The sequence below is a fragment of the Littorina saxatilis genome, linkage group LG7 (genome assembly GCF_037325665.1).
Source record: "Littorina saxatilis isolate snail1 linkage group LG7, US_GU_Lsax_2.0, whole genome shotgun sequence".
Lineage (NCBI taxonomy): Eukaryota > Metazoa > Mollusca > Gastropoda > Littorinimorpha > Littorinidae > Littorina > Littorina saxatilis.
The window spans coordinates 38,213,294-38,235,625 of record NC_090251.1 but is presented as its reverse complement, the minus strand read 5'-3'; the positions used below and the strand labels follow the sequence as shown (position 1 = coordinate 38,235,625).

Sequence of the window (22,332 nt, the reverse complement as noted above, 5' to 3'; positions counted from 1 at the left end):
ATGTCTATTGTGTGCATTGTTTTGCTGTTTGTAAGACGACTTTCGTAAAACTCTTGAGTATTTGAAAGTTTTCGAATTCTTTCTGGTAGTTTCAGCGTATCTTTTACACACTGTCACAGTCTTTGCTAAAAACAAAATTCCTCCAAGTGCTCAAGATTTTTGTGGCCTACAATAACTTAATATTTTTCTCCTGTCAAACTTGCACGCATTTATTTCATGACAGCACACTGAAAACACAGGCAGTTGTTTACACAAAGATGCACCAGTCGCAATTCTTCCCTTTAATCCATAATTTTCTCAAAATAACTTTGAAGACAGACAAAATGGTGAAGCAGTCAGATGGTTGATATTAACCAAACAATATAACACATTTAACACCAAAGACTGATTCAAGAAAGTCTTACAGCAACATGTCAAGCAGTCAGTTAATTTGCAAACCTGTAGAGTTGAATCCCTTGTATCCATTTTTTTGTTTAAAGTAATGTTGAAGACGCACAAAGTCTTACAGCATCATGAAGCAGTCAGGTTTGATGGTGAACAAACGTGCATATGCAAACCTGTAGAGTTGAATCCCTTTTATCTTTTTTTGTTGTTTAAAAGTAATGTTGAAGACGCACAAAGTCTTGCGGCATAATGAAGCAGTCTGAGGTTTGATGGTGAACAAACATGCATACAAATTCAAGAAACTCTCGCAGCATTGTTCTTTCTTTCTTTTCTTTATTTGGTGTTTATAACGTCGTTTTCAACCACGAAGGTTATATCGCGACGGGGAAAGGGGGGAGATGGGATAGAGCCACTTGTCAATTGTTTCTTGTTCACAAAAGCACTAATCAAAAATTTACTCCAGGGGCTTGCAACGTAGTACAATGTATTACCTTACTGGGAGAATGCAAGTTTCCAGTACAAAGGACTTAACATTTCTTACATACTGCTTGACTAAAATCTTTACAAAAATTGACTATATTCTATACAAGAAACACTTAACAAGGGTAAAAAGAGAAACAGAATCCGTTAGTCGCCTCTTATGACATGCTGGGGAGCATCGGGTAAATTCTTCCCCCTAACCCGCGGGGGGGGCGCAGCATTGTGCCAAGTAGCCAGACAGCATGCATTATAAACCCGTACAGTGAATTCTTTTTTACATTCAGAACTTTCACGGGTCATTCCAAGTATCATAAAGAAAAAATATCAGAAAAAAGAAGAAATCCGACCCTGTATTTCAAAAGGGACAATCTAAAACACATATCCCAATACCAACATGCATTTAGCAACATTCACACAAAAGCTTCATGTAAAGCTGACAAAATGTGAACACAATTTTGCATCTGCAGTCCCAATCCAATAACAAATTTGCTAGACATGCAAACAATCTATTTTAAAAAGTAAGTCAAAGGAGTAGTCAACAATCACAATTTGATCAAGATAACATCTGCTCCACAGAAGAGCAGTGAAGTCCATTTATTGAACACAAATAAAGCATTCTTGCTGCCATCCCTCCAGCCACCAAAAAACATGAATCATTTATCCTTTCCCTAAAAAATGCAACAACAAAAACACAGCTCTTAAAACATGGTGGTGTAATCATGCCTTTTGATGTCTGGACATTGACCAGGAATCTTGATTGACGATGGCCACAGAAATGACAGTTGTTTTTCTCAATAAACTTGCTTTTACGTTGGTGCAACACATTTTCTGTGGACGCAGGCTTAGAGCAAGTTTAAGTGGATTTCTTTGAACAGCAGAGAGGTACACAGCAAGAGCACTCGCATACAATCTTCTCAACTATAAAAGGTACACATGGTGAGCGTAACTACAAGTGACGCTGATGGGGTCTATGTCGACCAAAAGAGTGGGATTCCCTGTAGGTGGATTCCCTGTATACAGCGACATCGATAGAATTTGATGTTTTTCGATCTTTTTTATATTTCTTAGAAATCCGAGTACGGTTTGCAAGTTTTATTGAAAAACTCCACCCTGTGGGATTCCCTGTATACTGGGAATCCTTCTACAGGAACTCCACCTACAGGGAATCCCACTCTTTTGGTTGACATAGACCCCATCAGCGCAAGTGACTCTCTGTTGCACATGACATGTACTTAAAAACCACACATCTATGCATCCCATACACCCACCCAATGGATGATGCAGAACAAATGTCAGTGAAAACAGAATGAACATCAACCAAGAACGATAACCATCAATAGCTTGGGGACAAGTTTGCACACAAACAATAGGAAAGAAATGAAGAAATAGTTGGGTTTTGTTTTATCTGGGGAAAGTTCCGGACAAGTCAAACACTTTCAAACTACATGCACTGCAGGCACCTTTACCTCACTTGCCAATAAAAACCGGTTCACACTTTTTGTGAGAAACTGAAGCTGTTATCTCATGTTCACAAAACAGCTGAACCTATACATTTTGTCACATCAACTCCAGAACAGAACTGCTTAGAAATTATTCACACAGTTTATACAGCCACATCCGGACACCAAATAAATTAAATACCTTTCTAAGGCATCATTTAAAAATCAGACATCACTAACAAACACAGGTGTCCTAAATCTACATGTACACACACTTGCAGACATAAAATAACTATGAACAAACCCTCTCCCAGTCAGAAAAGAACACCAACCACACAGATATAAATACATATGACAAAATACCTGTCCATGGTAAACTCCAAACCAACATTAACCCTTACACTGGTGCAATTCTGTAACACATGTTACATAGCCACTGGTGAATTAACAATAACAGAGAGAAAAATAACAAAAAACGGTCATATAGGTTTTCGCAGCCATGGGAGGTAATCGGAACCGACCAAACAGACTGAGCCAGTAGTGCGACATATGTCGTGACAACCAGGTGACATGACAACCAGGTGACAGTATACGTAAAGTAGCGCGACATATGTCGCGACAACCAGCCTAAGGGTTAAGTATAATCTATAGCTTTCAAATTCTATCAAGACAAGAAAGAAGTCATGTGTACAGTGTTTACACCTTAGGATAAATAAGTGAGGATATGAATCAATGGAAATATGTGTAATACACTTCGTTTATGAAACAGGACGAGTGCAGCAACTTTGATATCACACACACACACACACTCACACACTGTGACACACACACACACGCTGCTCATCTTACTGCCTAACTAAGCCACCTGAACAAGTAATATCAATACCGGGGGGAAATTCAAGAACTAATTCTTATTGTATCTTATATCATGTAACAGGGTAGAGTCAATTTTCTCTGAACTTTCATTGTTAACCTAAAGCATCAGAAGCATCTATTCCTTTTTTCCTTTTCTCCTTTTAATGTTTAATTCATTGTTTGTTTAAAAATAATGATGGATTGGATGAAGGATTGAATGATGGCAAATTTTTTTCCAAAAGCAGAACCCAAAAAAATAAAACCCACTGTGTGTTTTAATTCTACCAAATTACACAATTCGAAATGTAAAACCTGATTGTTACTAATCAAAATGTGAAAGTGTCTCTCAAGTCAAGTTCAGAGATTCTGTTCTAAATGAGATTGCACATTTTGGAATAGCGATAAGCCGTTTGAGAATGACTTGTTTGCTTAAGCCCTTCTCAAACGGCTCACTTGCAGGTTGCTTTCGCTTTATCATAAACTCATTTATAGCTAAGGCCGAAATGTATTTATGTGTGTGAGTGTTTTCTTTATATAAACACAAACAACTAAAGTAACAGGCTTCACAACAAGCTTTCAGAACTGGCATCAGCATCCAACAGTTTTAAAAACACAGACATATTTAAGTACATTAACCAGTGGAGTAAATGCTTTCACAAAACTAAGTACCAAATTGGCAAGTTTGTTCCAAAATGCCATTATGAAAATAAAATACACGAACACATGACACAATACGCAATACCATACAATGACATGCATAAGACTTATGTTAATACAGTGTACTGTGATCTGTGTAGGTCAAATGGAAACATTGTGAAAAATCCAATAACGTGTGGGGGCAGGGAGACACAAGACAACCTGAATAATTTGAACACTATCTCCTGGAGAAAATACAACAAAAACAAAAACAACAAAACACACATGTTATCGATGAAGACTAAAACAGTAAGAAAAGCACAGTAGTTCTTTAAGTAAAAGACTATTTAGCTCTCTTACTAACAGCTCAGCTGATTAATAAAAATACTTTGAACAGCAATGCCAATGCGTCTAATCAGCTTTGCAAAGCAAGATTGGCTGTAGTTGGCACCTGCATTTCTCACATTCCTTTTAAAACAGAAATTAAAATCGGTTATTTATGACCAAAGCTTCTCATTCAATCCAGATGAGATCAGAATTCTGATTCTAACTAGCTATGGATTCGGAATCTAACCAGATTCCAATCTCTTCTATGATATATGCATACAAAGAAGACACAAATATATAGAAAGAGCATGAACAGCATTAACATGAATAGACTATGTGACTCCAGTCAACTCTGTAAGTCAAACCTACCTGACAATGTCATGCAATAGAACTATTTTTAGAACACAGGCACCCTAAATCAAACAAATAATCACTGCAATGTATGTAGACACTCAAATAAGGAGTTTGAAGAAACACCAAAGTTACATGGAACTTTTTAAAACTCAACAGGATTGCAACTTACAACTGAAGTTTGTTAAAATACAAACAATGCTCACATCAATTCATTGCGACTGGCAAGGAATCTGTAAATAGTTTTGTTTTAGCCACACGATTCCAATACATTTATTTTGAAGTGATAGAACGTAACTTTATTACCAAGATCACACAATAACTTTATAGCACAGATCATGCATGTTTCTTAAAATCACATGCATAAATCAACCCTGCGGATTCTTACTTGGACATTCAACACATTTGTCCTGAATTTGGGTATCATTTTAAATAACACAAGAAGGGCAAAGCCCATACGACTCACATGCTTGACCTTGACCTTTACATGACCTTGACCTTCAGGGTCAAGGTCAAATAACTAAACCTAGCAATGACATCATACACTAAGAACTGCTTTACACATTTTTCCTACCAAAATACATGTGACCTTGAGGTCATCCAAGGTCATGCAACACAAAGCTGTTAATTCAAGACATAGGAAGTACAATGGTGCTTATTGGCTCTTTCTACCATGAGATATGGTCACTTTTAGTGGTTCACTACCTTATTTTGGTCACATTTCATAAGGGTCAAAGTGACCTTGACCTTGATCATATGGGACCAAATGTGTCTCATGATGAAAGCATAACATGTGCCCCACATAATTTTTAAGTTTGAAACAGTTATCTTCCATAGTTCAGGGTCAAGGTCACTTCAAAATATGTATACAATCCAACTTTGAAGAGCTCCTGTGACCTTGACCTTGAAGCAAGGTAAACCAAACTGGTATCAAAAGATGGGGCTTACTTTGCCCTATATATCATATATAGGTGAGGTATTGAATCTCAAAAACTTCAGAGAAAATGGGAAAAATGTGAAAAATAGCTGTTTTTTAGGCAACATTTATGGCCCCTGCGACCTTGACCTTGAAGCAAGGTCAAGATGCTATGTATGTTTTTTGGGGCCTTGTCATCATACACCATCTTGCCAAATTTGGTACTGATAGACTGAATAGTGTCCAAGAAATATCCAACGTTAAAGTTTTCCGGACGGACGGACGGACGGAGGGGACGGACGGACGGACGACTCGGGTGAGTACATAGACTCACTTTTGCTTCGCATGTGAGTCAAAAATGATCAGCTTATATTTTCCCATCAGTTGACACTGCATCAATATGTAAGTGACTAGGTAAAAAAATGCACTTTGTATGAGAGTTACAGGTCTCAAGCACAATTCTGTGATAGGTCTCTGTGATCATCTACAAACAAAAATTGAGCAGATGTCACAGCTATTTTGGTCGCAAATAAATATGTAAATGTACATTTAGCTGGGATGCAGCCCTGCACAGCTAAAACAAACAAAACAAGAGGCGAAGCCATCAAGGCTCACGTAAGAAATCGACAAACAGTAACACAAACTCAATCACTCCATCACACACACACACACACACACACACACACACACACACACACACACTCTCACACACACACACACACACACACACACACACACACACACACACACACACAGAGAAAGAGCATAGGTGAAACTGTGCAAGAAAGCGAGACACTAGATCTAGATCTGTCTGTCTGCATGTAGCCTACTTACAGGGACACGACTGCCAACTAGTCTCGGCCCGCTCAAAATAATAATGACCGAGACTTTCAGTACTTCCTTCGCGTGACGTCTAACCCTCTTACGTCATAATGTGACGTCAATGTAATGTGACGTCTTCAAATGTTAGAGTTTCTACCACAGACATACACACGCACGCACGCACATACGCACGCACGCACAGACAGACAAAGTTACGATCGCATAGGCTACACTTACGTGAGCCAAAAACAGTCTGTGCTACAAGCATAAATTGTAAGACTCAGGGGATGAAGGAAAAAAGTATGCACCTTTGCTGATTTGTTTGTTTATTTGTTGCTTAACGTCCAGCCGACTACGCAGAGCCATATCAGGACGAGGAAGGGGGGGATGAAGGGGGCCACTTGTCAAGCGATTCCTGTTTACAAATGCACTAACCCATTACTTGTGTCCCAGCAGGCTTTAGTAAAACTAAATTAATACCTACTGGAAGATTACCAGTTTCCAGTATGTTAAAATAGGCTTAACCTATCTACTGCTGGACTTACATCAGAACACTAACAGATTAAACTATACATGAATCGCGAGACAAGCGGCAAGAGAAGAGATTTTTTGGAAAAAATACAGGTGAATGAGCAAGAAGGCAGAAAAAAGAAAAGAATTCATGAAGAAAAAGAGAGCATGACAGGAAAGAGGAACCAAAAATCTACCTAACAGCAAACTAGAAAGCTCCTGCGGTTCCAAAAACAGGAGGGGCCTTTAATTTCATAACCGCAGTGCCCCACTGCGGGAACCTTTGCTGATCAATCCTTGCATTTTATCATTATGATTGACAATTAATAAGGGAATTATAATCATCAATTAATGAGGGAAATAACCTTAAACATTTAATAAAATCTTTAGCCAGCTCTGAGTATTCTTCTTGCTGTATCTAAGTAGCTAGCTGCTTGTAACAGTCATACAAGTGTAAAACCTAAAGAGTGTGCCAAATCAGTCAGCAAACGAGGTATACACTTCTTCACAAAAACTTCAACGGAGTCTTAATAGTCCAGTGCCCTGAACATCATCTCGTTACGGTGTTTTACCCTCCCTGTGTAATTTGCAATGTGAGGTAAGGAATCCCCCTCTCTCCTCCCCTTCTCGCCTTCCCCCAAAGATGTGCCGGAAATGTTGAAGATATCAGCGGTGATGCTTATTCAGGTCCAAATGTCATTTGCCCAGGTCCTCCTTTCTTCAAATAGCGGCGATAACTTTTGTAGCGGGCACTCTCTGCCATCTTTACTTTCATCTCCTCTTCTTTGTTCTCCTTCCACTCCTGCAAAGCACAGAAAGAGAATGCATTGCACTGGTCAATAAGCCACTAACACTGCATTTGCATGGGTGGGACTGAAAAATTTCATGAATCCTGAAGAATTTTAAGAGGGGGGGCCAGACACTGAAAGATTTGTATAATTAACACACACAAAAACGTAACCACAGACATTACGAATCCGGATTCCCGGCATATACCAGAAGAATCCCACCCATGCATTTGTAACCGAGTGCCCGAAGCACAAGAATCAACGGTGGAAGCAAAGCCAGTCAAACAGGATTAAAATTTTAGAGCTAAATGAATAGCCCTATAAAAACTGCTATGGGAACACAGCTAGAAGTTCCCAAGAGCATTCCAGGTAACAACAGGAGCCAGACCCCATCACAAACAGCTACTCTACATCTCACGGGTGTGCTGTCTACTGACGTACCAATAATGTCCAGCTACTATAAATAGCTCACGCTTTGGCAGGGAGACAACTCTGTCAATGCAGAGCAGCTGCCTGTGACAACGAGAACTACTGCGCCACCCTGTCACACACTATTATATGGGATAGACATCAAATAATCATCTTTCAAGTAGGGTAATTGTTCCATCTTCAAGTCAACATGTGTTAACCCCTTCACTGCCCACCCCATACTAGGTACGTGGTCATTTTCGGTTTGCCGTACGCCCATAACCGTACCTAGTACGGGGGATTTGCGTCAGCAACATTTCAGGACATTTCTGAAAACTAAATGGGAGGTAACCACTGTCCAAGTTCTTGTATGGGGTTCTAAACACAGTTCTTTCCCATTGACCGTTCGGATAAGTTAGTACCATGTGTTGAAAACTTTGTTGGAAGTGTAGAACCATAGATAGAATTCACAATGGCGTCCGAAAGTCGGGCCTCAACTCATAGACCTGTTTTCAAGCGATACAGTGTTCTGGAAGCTCTACAAGAAGTGATTTATGGATTACCACACAGAAGAATACTTTTATGGGCTGTAATGTGAGTACCTGATGTTTGACACCAGTTTTAGCAGTGTTTTGTGTGGTTTTACATGCTGCAATGTGTGTGTGTAAGTCCGGAAACTGTAATTTTTGACAAAAATGGTCATTATATCATTTTTGAGTCACTTGAGAAAAAGTGACTCTATGTAATCGGTCAGTGTTAGTCTGTCCGGCCGGCCGGCCGGCCGTCCGGCCGGCCGTCTGGCCGGCCGTCCGTAGACACCACCTTAACGTTGGACTTTTCTCGGAAACTATCAAAGCGATCGGGCTCATATTTTGTTTAGTCGTGACCTCCAATGACCTCTACACTTTAACGATGGTTTCGTTGACCTTTGACCTTTTTCAAGGTCACAGGTCAGCGTCAAAGGAAAAATTAGACATTTTATATCTTTGACAAACTTTTCTCGGAAACTATCAAAGCGATCGGGCTCATATTTTGTTTAGTCGTGACCTCCAATGACCTCTACACTTTAACGATGGTTTCGTTGACCTTTGACCTTTTTCAAGGTCACAGGTCAGCGTCAAAGGAAAAATTAGACATTTTATATCTTTGACAAAGTTCATCGGATGTGATTGAAACTTTGTAGGATTATTCTTTACATCAAAGTATTTACATCTGTAGCCTTTTACGAACGTTATCAGAAAAACAAGGGAGATAACTAGCCTTTTCTGTTCGGCAACACACAACTTAACGTTGGGCTTTTCTCGGAAACTATAAAAGTGACCGGGCTCAAATTTTATGTGAACGTGACTCATTGTGTTGTGAATAGCAATTTCTTCCTGTCCATCTGATGCCTCATATAATATTCAGAACTGCGAAAGTGACTCGATCGAGCGTTTGCTCTTCTTGTTTACTATAACAATCACAAACCAAGTTAGTCTACTTGCCAAAAAGAGTACCTGGAAATGTCTGTTCCTGTAAACTTTTATGACGGAAATGTAATCTATAGGGTATGTAGAGTCAAATTAGCTTGGTTGCCTAAAGATGCACTTTGGGAAATTCTCAGAATCCAAGATGGCCGCCCAACGGTCATCTTGAAGATGGTCAATATATAACTTTTGATCCAGATGGGCTAAAGAGTCGTGTAATACCTCAATATAGGGGTTTTTGATGTCAGCGAGTTCATTTCTGAGGTTGGTTTGTCAATCCTGTCAACAGAATCCAAGATGGCCGCAAAGATGGCCGTCAAAATATCTAAAAACACATTTCTCGCCATATCTGGGTTTCTAAAGCAGCTAGATTCATGATCTTAGTGCTGACCATGTTTCCAAAGGCTGGGAAGCCGTTCTGATATCACCCAGATGCAAGATGGCTGCCAAGATGGCAGGTAAACGTCATTCACGCTCAAATCAATGTCACACAAAAATAAGGAAAACGCCATATTGTTTGTCTTTTGTCTGAAAGAACATGTTAGCATCCAGTTAAAGAGGCAACTTTCAGGACCTCAATCAAGCTGCAGGTGGGAAAGTCCATGTCCTAAAGCAGCTTAGCTGGCACGCCACGACCGAAATAGAAATCTACTGCTCTTGGGTTACAGCAAACAAACGATTTAAACTTTGAAACCATATCTCCTTCTTCATTGTCAGCTTCTTTCTCGTCTTATTGGTCGTCTTCAACAAACTCCTCCTCTTCCTCCTCCTCCTCTTCCTCCTCTTCTTCCTCCTCCTCGTCCTCCTCCTCCACTACAGGCTCATGCTTCGTGTAAGGACTGCAGCAGGCATCTCCTCCCTCGCAATAACAGTATTCAGTGCACGTAAGTCTCCCACTGTGGCAACTGCACTTCTTCTCGCTGCACGCTTTCCCCTCGGCGCTGCAACTACAGCTCCTGACATCTAAGAGCTGCTGCGGTGCTATCGGCGCATTAGACAGCGATGGTGTTACAGCACCAGATTCATCGACATCCCATCCGAAGCAGCGGATATCATGAGCCTCGGCTGGTGGATCTTTCTGGTCTGCTGCCTTCCACAACATCATCTGCAGATGTGCTCGGAGAGCATGCAGCCTCAGGTTGCAATCTGTTGGTCGTAGCCTCTTCAGAGGTGGTGGTTTCTTCCTGCTCAGATACAGTTTGGATCTTGCACCATTGAGGGACTTGGCCTTCTTCTGACTGTACAGCGCGAGGAAGAATGAGTCGGCAGTGGCCTTAAGTTGGTCATGACTGACGTCTGGCTCCCCAAGGACATCTTGCAGGCCTGGGATGTCGCTGTTTCCAAGCACCTTGAGCGCCGACTTCTTGCCCTTGTAACAGGGGTACGACACGGTGTCGCAGCCCGATAAGGCGTGCATGCCGAGTAGCTGACCACACTTGTCCCCCAATTTGTCCACTGTTGCGCGAATGTCAAGCACCGTGCCGTCCCACTTCTCCATCTGGATGCTCTTCTGTATCGTCTTCCTCCATGCCCAGTACACGAGAAGGACGAACACATCAGTGTCGTCACACAGCACCCTGATCGTCTCCGCCCCGCCTGCTGCAGCCTTCAGCATGTAGCTGCACAGCGTGATATCCGCCTACTCATGAGTGACAAGACAATCGAAACTGCTGACAAGCTCCACGTTGTTCTGCAGAGGATATCCACAGAGGATGTTGCTGAGGAGGCGTTTGTTGTTGGCGTTCTTCATGATAGCTTCTCTGTGTGGGAGGGGGGTTGTGGGTGTCAGACGGAAGTCCTTTGATCCTTCCCCTGCCCTCCTCATCCTCTCGTGGTCCTTCGCAGTTGGGTGATTCTCATGGTACCTGTCAAACAACACCAGTTTCTGTGCTGCTGGAGGATAGCGGCTCAGTCGAGCGCCGAAACTCGCGACAAGATCTCCTGCTGTCCCCGCAACAGGCCACACAACATGGTACAGGAGCTGGCTGGCGTCGACCAGCACCACATCTGGTGCAGGTGCGTTGTTGACCGGCACACCAAGACACTTGACGAGCACAGCCTTGTCTCCTTTCCTCAAACACCCGAACTCGTCGATGAGAGATGGAGGTACGGGACTGAGCTCGTACTTGAAGATGTCTGTCGCCTTCACACCACGTTGTTGCCCAATGATCTGAAGCCGTACGAATAATGTTTCAATGTCAAAGATGGCCTTGTCTTTCACAACCACTACCTTTTTCATCTCCTGCATGGTCTTCACTTTCCTCTCGATTGGGCCATGGAATGTGCCGTGAAGCGAAGCGGCGAACTGCTCACTTTGAGTGCTGCCGATCTTCAGTGCATCTTGGACATTTACTTTTGCTGGCGCGATCTGCCCGTTGACGATGTTGTACAGGTCAGTGGACTCAACAATGAGAGGGTGCGAGTGCTTCTGCAGTTCCTCTGCAATCTTCGTCCGGTCTGCTGCGTCCATCGCTCGTCTTCTTTTACCTTCCTCTTTGTGCTTGCTCTCCTTCTGTCCATCCCCACCATCGAGACCCATCGGCTTTTCTGAAAGTTGCCTCTTTTAACTGGATGCTAACATGTTCTTTCAGATAAAAGACAAACAATATGGCGTTTTCCTTATTTTTGTGTGACATTGATTTGAGCGTGAATGACGTTTACCTGCCATCTTGGCAGCCATCTTGCATCTGGGTGATATCAGAACGGCTTCCCAGCCTTTGGAAACATGGTCAGCACTAAGATCATGAATCTAGCTGCTTTAGAAACCCAGATATGGCGAGAAATGTGTTTTTAGATATTTTGACGGCCATCTTGGCGGCCATCTTGGATTCTGTTGACAGGATTGACAAACCAACCTCAGAAATGAACTCGCTGACATCAAAAAACCCTATATTGAGGTATTACACGACTCTTTAGCCCATCTGGATCAAAAAATATATATTGACCATCTTCAAGATGACCGTTGGGCGGCCATCTTGGATTCTGAGAATTTCCCAAAGTGCATCTTTAGGCAACCAAGCTAATTTGACTCTCCGTACCCTATAGATTACATTTCCGTCATAAAAGTTTACAGGAACAGACATTTCCAGGTTTCATACATGACATAGAAGGCTGGCTGGTAGACTAAGTCCAATGATCATGTCATCACATAATAGCCAAGGGTATAAGCAAAACACATGCCAAAGATCTAAGAGATATCTCAATAACCAGTGAACAGATTAGTGAACCTACCGAAGAAAGCGAAATTTTGCCCTGGCACACAGCAATACCAAAATGCTGTTATACTGTGGCAGTGAAGGGGTTAATAGAATAAAGGCAACAAATATTTTCAAACCATTACCTGAAAATGTTCTTTCTTCCATAATTCTTGTGCGAGGTAGTCTGCTTTTTCATGTTCTTCAACAGCCTGAAAGTGTCAACGACAAAAATACATAGTGAGACCTAGCTGTAACACCTAAATTCAGTTGTTGCAGAATAAGGAAAAGCAACCCAAACAAATAAATTAGAGCAAACGTGAGATATTTCATGTAGACAAGAAAGACATCAAGAAGTCTTTAGTGTATTTGGAAAACCAAATTTGGAACAATACACACCTACCAATAAAAATACAATCACTCACGCCGACGTATACATAGAGAGATGAACATGTGGGCATACCGCCATGCTCACACATCTTCACTGATATACTTTGTGGGATATATATATATATATACTAGAATGAATACCCGCTTCGCCGGGTAGCCGGCTTCGCCGGGAAGAAGTACTTAGAGCCGTACGCCGAACTATGGACCCGCCAAGCTTAGGTCCCTCCCAGATTCGTGGAATGGGAACAGCACGAAAATGATTCAGTGGCCATAATGCCATTCCTGACCATATCGAGTCCCAACCTTGTCGACGAATGTAACCGTGTTAATCACCTTTGGAGGCGAACTCCACTCAAACAGGACTGAGCAAGTTATGGCTTCTCAAAGGAAGGCCAGTACATAAAATTACACAAAAGCCGCCAGACCACATCACAAACAGAACTGAAGAATGCACAGGTGTTGCTTACATAGAGACACACACACTCTCACACACACACACACAAACACAGAGAAGCCGTATCTATAGAGAGATAGATGACAGTGTATTTTTCGCGTGGCTATAAATTGATTCGACCTTTGCACTTTTACAGTGAGGATAATTTACGGGTCCAATTTACGTTCTGTACACTGCGTTGACCTTCTAAAAATAGGTAACAGTAACAGAACGCCGGGAATATCCGAAGACGCTCAGCGCAGTGGACAGCGCAGTGTAGTAACTTAGAACTGAACGGGAAAGCCACACGAAGGAAGGGAGATAAACGCCAAACACTGGAGAAGATAAGGAAGAGTTACTTATAATGGTGAAATGAACCCAAAAACGAAAATGAGTTCAGCGCTGCGCGCTGAGAGCACGTGTTGAAATATCTCATCGATGATATTGTGTCCGGGGTGTAGCTGAATACGGTGTCCAAATTTGAAAAAGATCCACCGAGAACTTTGGCGTTGTGATGTGGTGTAGCGGCTATGGTGTGTCGGTATGGGGGCCCGGGTAAGCTGAGGTGGAACCAAAATAGCTGAGGTGGAACCAAAATCGGTTCCGCGCTGCGCGCTGAGAGCACGTGTTGAAATATCGACCAGGTTGTGTCGTGTCCCGGGTCTACTTGAATATGCCCACCAAATTTGAAGCAGATCCATCGAGAACTTTGGCCGTGCATCGCGCACAGACAGATACACACACACACACACACACAGACACACAGACACTAGTCGTATATATATATATATATATATCACTAAGGATGAAAGACAAACTGACAGATGGACAGACAGACAAATTCATACATGATACTGTTAGATTTGTACAAACTTTCATCCCACTGTGTAATACGCTTAGCTTCATGAATCATATTTCTGCTCATGCTGACATATCAAAAGTGATTTACATTTTTGGCAAGGATGTGATAACAGGTAGAGGGACAGACAGACTCACACACAAAGACAGTTTCATAAAAACATACATCCCACCATGTGATACGCTTAGCTTCATGAATCATTTTTCTGCTCATGCTCACACATCGTAAGTGATTTACATCTGACGAAGATGTGATAACAGATAGAGGGACAGACAGACTCACACACAAAGACAGATTATAAAAACTCACATCCCACTGCAATGTGCTCAATTTCATATTTTTCCGGATGATATAGCACTTCTCCTCCTCTCCATACTCTTGTCTTCGTATCGTAAACAGCCACACCCATCGCAGCCACCAGCAAACGTAATGTACAACGTAATAGGGTAGAAGAACTAGCTGCACCCACAAGACATCTGTGTATTTTGGTCGACTGTAACCACCCCTGTGAAAAAAATAAAAATAAAAAGCTTGCATCAGAGACAGTAAAGTTTCTCACCAGGACTGAGAATGGTTCAATGCAATTTCTGTCACCCTGGATAGCTAGGTACCTCTGCAGTAAATTGATGACTGGCTAGAAGATTTCAGTGTTTTGGTATCTGTCTGTTTGTTTCAACCTCAAACAACCACACTGATTTTTTCCATCACTGACCTGACATATAAAGTGATACAGTGGTACCTCACTTTTATTACCTTTAAAACTCACAGAAAATCAGGTCTTAAATGGCAGGGAGTCTTTAAAGGTCCTTGTCTACATTTTTATACCGATATCGCCATTTGACGATTAAAATGCAGTCTATTATCTACAAATATCAACAATACACCCCCTTTCGATCAGAAAAGACGAAGCCAGTGTAGCCGTTTGAAAATTCATTGTAGTATTCCAGCGTAGTACTCATAGTAGGATATCCTCATTTGGAAAATGCCAAACGCAAAACTCCTCTCAAATCCCGTGCATTTCGTGCGTTTAAAAAAAAGCGTGGACAGCGCTCCAGTGTCAAACTGTTGCTGCACTTGTTTGGGCGTGGCTATAAGCATAGTGACATGAATTTGATTGGTCAGTATTTTTAGGCAAAGCACATGTTCTCAGCAAACAGAAAACAAAATATTGGAAGCGTGAGTCACGCTACCCAAAAATAAAATCTTTTTTTACATATATTTTTTTTTCTATAACTTTTTTCCCCATGGTTCATTTATCATCTGACATAACTTTTTAGCGAAATCTAACCATAAGATTATTGAAAAACAAGAAGAGCAAACGCTCGATCGAGTCACTTTCGCAGTTCTGAATATTATATGAGGCATCAGATGGACAGGAAGAAATTGCTATTCACAACACAATGAGTCACGTTCACATAAAATTTGAGCCCGGTCACTTTTATAGTTTCCGAGAAAAGCCCAACGTTAAGTTGTGTGTTGCCGAACAGAAAAGGCTAGTTATCTCCCTTGTTTTTCTGATAACGTTCGTAAAAGGCTACAGATGTAAATACTTTGATGTAAAGAATAATCCTACAAAGTTTCAATCACATCCGATGAACTTTGTCAAAGATATAAAATGTCTAATTTTTCCTTTGACGCTGACCTGTGACCTTGAAAAAGGTCAAAGGTCAACGAAACCATCGTTAAAGTGTAGAGGTCATTGGAGGTCACGACTAAACAAAATATGAGCCCGATCGCTTTGATAGTTTCCGAGAAAAGTCCAACGTTAAGGTGGTGTCTACGGACGGACGGCCGGCCGGCCGGCCGGACAGACTAACACTGACCGATTACATAGAGTCACTTTTTCTCAAGTGACTCAAAAAAGCAAAAATGTAGACAACCACCTTTAAATGGAGCTGATTATGAACAACAAATCTGAAAAGCTAAGGTCTTGAAAGGGGCGATCCTCTGTGTATGCTGCATGCTGAAGTGTTTCCTACCAGCAGTAAAATGCACATCAAAATTAGTTTTCAAGATTTTGGATTTATTGGTAGGCTTTTTATCTTCCCCAGAAGTGATTGAGAGATTAGTGTACCTTCAGCTGACAGTGTTAGCTCTGAACAGGTTTTTTTTTTTTTTTTTTTTTAAACAACAAAAGCGTAACGAACGATGGTCTTACCTTATGTCCATTTTGTCTTCTACTATTTTTCGTATCAGCTGTTCTTCTTCTTGCTTGACCTCTTCCTGTAAAGGATAGCAAATGTAAACAGTTTTGTAACAGCAGACTTGCAATGACAACTGCCTAATTCTGTCCTTAAAATGTTGTCATGATAAATGCTTACAGACTAACTGTTGATATACATGGCTCAAGATATGTTTACTATCCTTTTGCTTTATTTCTTCCAACCAAAATAACCCCACAAATATTTCAACCACTAGACAGTTAGACATGTCTTCCACCATAAGTCCTCTCCCCATATCTTACATCCCTTAGCGGTTTTTTACACTTTCCTGTAATAAGTTGTATGTATTGAAATATTGCTATTGTGAAGCACGAAGAGCACCGAAGTATTCTGTGTAACGCGCTGTATAAATGTTCATTATTTTTATTATTATTAATTATAAGAAAAAGTGTTATTTAGAACACTCATTGTATGTCACAAAACACTTCCAACAGAAACACATCAGAAACTGACCATAAAAAATCCTTTGTTCATGCTATGCTTCAACACCATTGTCACTTACTGCCTCATGCACGCATACTTCCCTTAGTTACTTGGTGAGAGAATACTGTTTAGGCCAAAAAAAATAATAGGTGTGGTTACGGTAACATAGCCCAAAAAATAGGGTAGGAAGGTAGGCAATCACTTTTTTTTTTAAACTTTTTTTTCTAATGTGTACAAATTAAACCTTTCGCTTTCATAGCGTTTTCTGCACTCGTTTTCTTGTGTGTTTTTTGTTTTTTTGACAAATGTAATAAAAAGTTATAGAGTCGGCCCCTAAAAATAGGGTAGGTCGGGTTACCGTAACCACACCTATTTTTTTTTTAGGCCTTACCTTAGTCATGGTTCTCTTCTTTTTCTTGCTGTTGTTGATAAGCCCTTCGTTCTTTGCAATGTCCATGGCCCTGGTGCGGTACTTTGGCTCCCTGCACAGGTAGCTGATGGCTGTGTTGTAGTTGTTCAGTGCCCCAAGGTACTAAAAACATACACATGCATGGCATTTTACAGGGTGTGTTCATTTGGGATCAGTTCATATTAAAACTTTCTGCTGTACTGTGGAAATAAGTGTCAGACTTGGGTCGTCAAACTTTGATTTCAATAAGTTTGTTCACAAACAGCCGCTGGCCCAACCACCCATACATCCAAATACTACTATGATTCACTGATTACTCAGGTGAATTCAAAATGGCATTGTGAAGAACAAAACAGTGTCTCAGAAAAAAGTGCAGACTCCAATGTTAACTCCCTGTATTAACTGTTGAGACAGGCTGATGAGAAACACAAGCCATGAAGGACTCTGGAAAAATAAACCTCCTGTGCTACAATATAACAAAGAATTCAGTTATGAAAGAATGTGAGCCTTACTGTTCACACCACCTAGAGGAAATGCTATTCTCCTTTCTCTGCTGGCTAGTTTCCCTGCAAGTTCTCATCTGTTAGTCAAGAGAATCTCGCTTTTGAAACATGCTAATTTACTGAAGAGTCTGAAACAGACAAAGCTTCACAAGGCCGAGAAATTACCCAACCGACTGAAACCTACAAATAAGAACAAACCGTGAGGTGTTTTTTCCCATCAATACAGACACACTACAACTCAGCAACATGTAAGCAATTATATCAGGTTGATTCAGGGAATGATTGAAACAACTGTCATGACAAAAACAACAACATCTTCTTACCTGTATGATTGAAATGACAGTTATGCTGATCACAATGACCAGTCTCACGTCCACTTTGGGTGACACGCGTGTTCGGTAGTAACGGTAGTAGTGAGAGTAGTACTCATCTGAAAACAAGAAAACAAAACAGCTAGTAAGAGTGACAGTGTTGTTCCCAGCCTCAGAGGACAAAAGGTCAGTTGGACCTGGACTGAAAATATTTCTTGGTCCAATTGCCCTGGATTCGTCCGCTCGGTAGGAAAAGTGATGGTCAGAAGACTTCCTACATGTCAAAATTATGGAATGGTCGACCCACCAGGGGTCAGACCAATGCTTCAAATAAAATAAAAAAAGTTTGCATCAACAACCGAAGAACGTGGGGGAACAACACTTAATGGAAGGGCGCTGGTTCTGTGCGACGCTTAGTTTTCGAGATAGGTGTGACTGACGAAGAACAGGACGTCACATTCCAAATAAGCACGACTATGTTGCAGGTGGAAGCCGCTGAGATTGCATTTCTTCGGGAGGTTTCCGCAAAAATAGATATTACACAATTTGCGCAAAACAGTTGAGAAGCAGATGATCTCTGAGATCTCTGTTCGTCTCGTGATAACGTTATTTTGTATGATAACGATTCACTTGCAAACTAAAGTATACAATTTGGTGTGTCAGTGGTAAATGTAAATAGAAATGTGTAATACAGACAAAGCAAACAAATAAACGTGTTTTTCTCGTGAAAATGTTGCGTTGTGCGGGTGTTTGGGTGGCCACGTGATGTACACAAAGCAAAGTGCGGGACGGACTCTGCTCTGTGCTGTAACACTGGCAAGTTCAAAACACGAGAAAAACGATTTCGTTATGCGGGCAGCCACAGGGGATGTATGTATTTTTCAAATGGTTGTAAAATAAGTCTTGTATTTATCACTGTACTCGGGCCCTGTTCTTTTTTTCGTCACACCTAAAACAGTTATTTCTTGTGAGCGACGCAGCATTAACTGGTGTGTCATACTGCTCTGAAATACGCCAGTATGTTTAAGCTTTACAGCTCAGTTTTCCTCTGGGCATTTTTTTTTCATTAACAATATCATGATGCACATGATGTACATATCTGTTACGCTAATGTGCTTCTCTTCTTTGTCATTTCTTGTTTTCACTAGCAACAGTCTACTCTGCCAAACACTCAAACAAATGCTCGCTCAACACTGCCAATTAATGGAATTTCAACCTGAATAGTCATGCAATTCAAATCAAAATGCAATCACCCAAATGAATTAAATTCAGGTACATATTTAAGGGCTATAAGGTATTGGTATAGGCATCGGAATTGAGACTTATTCCATGATTTGTATGCTTTTGTATGCTTTTGTTGTCAAGCCCTTGAAATTTTCTATGTGACTTGCACTATACAAAAGCTATTCATCATTGTCATCATTTTCACGAGTTTTCATTCACAAACACCTGGGAAATAAATCTCAAGTTCCCCATGCAATAAATCGAGGTGGTGAATGGGTTTGAGCTTTCAGGTGAAACGTGGATTGTCAAAGTAAAAGCCAATCAAGCTGATTGTTTGATGTGTGGAACCATCGCGACTTTGGATTTGTGTTTTCGAGGACAACGATTGTAAGCATTCACTCTCAAAGACCCAATCAATGTTGATAATTACTGCGGCGACTCATGGTCAATTTGCAACTTATCTCTGTAATCGCAAAATCCACAACGAAAAGTCATAAACACTTAAAAGAAAAGAAATATGCTCAACACTTACTGAATTCACAGGTATGATCGCTGCTCTGTACATTTTCAGACTGGAAGAAAAACGTCAACAAGCTACGTTTGACGTCACATTCAAGTTAAACGTGTTATCTCGTGCTACTGTGACGATGCTTTGTGGCCCGGAGTTGGATTCTAAAAATTCGTCTCCCTGTGGGTTATTGTGCCTTTTGTTGCCCAACCAAAATGATGACAAAAACGATGTTTGGTGGCTTGTTGTCAGACCAGCATTTTTGTGTTGATCCTCGGGGAGCATATCGCCTTTTGTCTCATATTTATCAACCGCGGCCTTCGGCCTTGGTCGATAAAGATGAAACAAAAGACGATATGGTCCCCTTGGACCAACAAAAAAGCTGGTCTGTCAACAAGCCACCAAACATCTTATATTGTTATATCACCGCCTTACAAGCAAAGAATTTTGAGGTTAGTCTTTCACAAGTTGTGAATATTTCCTAGTTCAGTTCTTAAGCTTACCTGGATTATCCAACATGTAGTCGTAGTCTGTTCTTTGTTCATCATCCCGGAGAATCTGAGAAAGAACAAAAATGATGCATTTCACAGGATAATGTATAACATTCGTTCTACCCTTAGACATATATATATCTAAACACAACTTTGTTGCTAGCTACAAAAGACTTATTTCACCAAACTGAATAATCAAGACATGATTGTGGCATTTAAAGGGTTATTATCGTTCTGACTGTTTAAAGGGGAGTTTCTAGCAAATTCGATGAATCTGACGAATTCACTGATGCACGTCACAATTTGCTCAAATATGCACAAGTATGATAATTGATTAAATCAAAGGGAGTGAATCAGCTTCAGAGTGCCTCTTCTCTCCCGGTGCAGGAGACAAAAAGTAGTCCTGAGGCGCCGCCGGTCGGCACTATAGATACCGCCCTCTATGATGCTGCAGCCTAAACACTATCAAGTACACAAAAAATTGAAGTAGCTATCCCATCCCACACAAAGAGTGCTCTTCCTTTGTCTATTTTACAAAATTCAATGTAGCTTTTTAAACATTTTCTTTTGCTAAGTGACAGCAGTCCTCCTGCGCCACAGCATTAGTTGCAATCAAGAATCTTGTGGTATAACTTTGGAAGCAATCTAAGGGCCTCTTTTCTTAGGTATTAAACCTTTTAATACCACGCACTTGCTGCATAGAAGCAACCAATTCGGTGTTCACAAGATAAACTTTGCTGACCAAAACAAAAAAATCTGTTTTGATGTCTAAAATGGAAAGGAAAGTATTTGAATGCAGACCAAACCAAATTCATCTTCTGGGTTAAGGCAGCAATGTGAATTTGGATTAGTGGATGGCAAGCAACAGTCACGAGCATAACTGTTCCTAAAATCTACACTCACAAAATAGTTAAACTTAAAGAAAGTGTTTTGTTTTCAAAATACTATTCGCCAACAAGACACAATTTGACTGCAAACAAATGACATAAAAACCAATATCTACAAAGTGTGCAGGCTCTTTACAGCAGAGGTGTGCCATGTGCCAGAAACATCTTTTCAGTTGTTTTTGTTTTGCATTTTCATTATTTTATCATCCCATTGTTGGAAAATTTCAAGGAAAAACTAGCAGCAACAGTCGCACGCTGCTGGTGTGTTTGCAGTGCACATTTATGTGTAATCAGGTACCTGCACTTCTGGAAGAATGACCGAATCTTTCCTGTGCCACAGTGGTGACATAGTGTGGGACATTGAAACTGTCTCCGATTCTGTAGGTATAAAGTTGACCTGTGTTCATCATGGCCTGGATTAAAACCTGTGACGGAGGATTGCAAGTCCAGTGCTCTATCAGCTGAGCTACCAGGACCCCGACTTTCTCTGTATCTTTGGTGTCTGTGGGAACCTGGTGTGTGTACAGAACACACAATTTTTGCTTTAACTTTCAAGTTTTTTTAAGTGTTCTTTTACGAAATCATTCTTCTCACCTCGTAGGCAGTGGCAACTTTCTGGAACATCTCGGTCGCCCCTTCCTTGTCTTCTTTCTTTCGGTGCATGTCTGGATGCCATTTTTTTGCTAGCTTCCTGTATGCTCTGGAAATCTCAGCCTGGCAAGAAAATGATCATAAAAAAATCAAACGATTATGAAAGAGAGAGAGAGAGAAAGAGAGCAACTCATTCAGTTATTGAGTGGTCTTTGCATGTAATTGTAAGGGTGAGACTATGTGTAACTGAGTGATGAAATGATTATTTATTTTTGGATACTAATTGAACTGTAAGTAATGCTTACTTATGTTATTTAAGTCTTAAATCTACATGTATCATTTTACTAGTACCTTGCATTCAAATTTTGGGTCCTGTTTGAGAAAGTGAGCACAGAAATCAATTAAATACTCATGGGTTATAGTAACTTAGGCCCAAAAAAATAATAGTCTGTTTACGGTAACATAGGCAACAAAAATAGGGTCGGTAGGTCGGGTTTTTTGTGTT

General features: G+C 40.8%; 1 protein-coding gene across 1 annotated transcript; it reads right to left on the bottom strand.

Annotated features, from left to right (window-relative positions):
* Nucleotides 1-7,007: 7,007 nt before the first annotated feature.
* On the bottom strand, nt 7,008-21,950 carry LOC138971404 (dnaJ homolog subfamily C member 25 homolog; the record flags this gene model as incomplete). Its single annotated transcript, XM_070344127.1, is given in 8 exon segments — nt 7,008-7,522; nt 12,723-12,788; nt 14,568-14,763; nt 16,417-16,481; nt 17,295-17,435; nt 18,139-18,245; nt 20,362-20,416; nt 21,831-21,950. Coding segments are annotated over 8 exon segments (873 nt in total), but the record flags the coding sequence as incomplete, so codon positions are not given.
* Between the last annotated feature and the right edge of the window lie 382 nt (nt 21,951-22,332).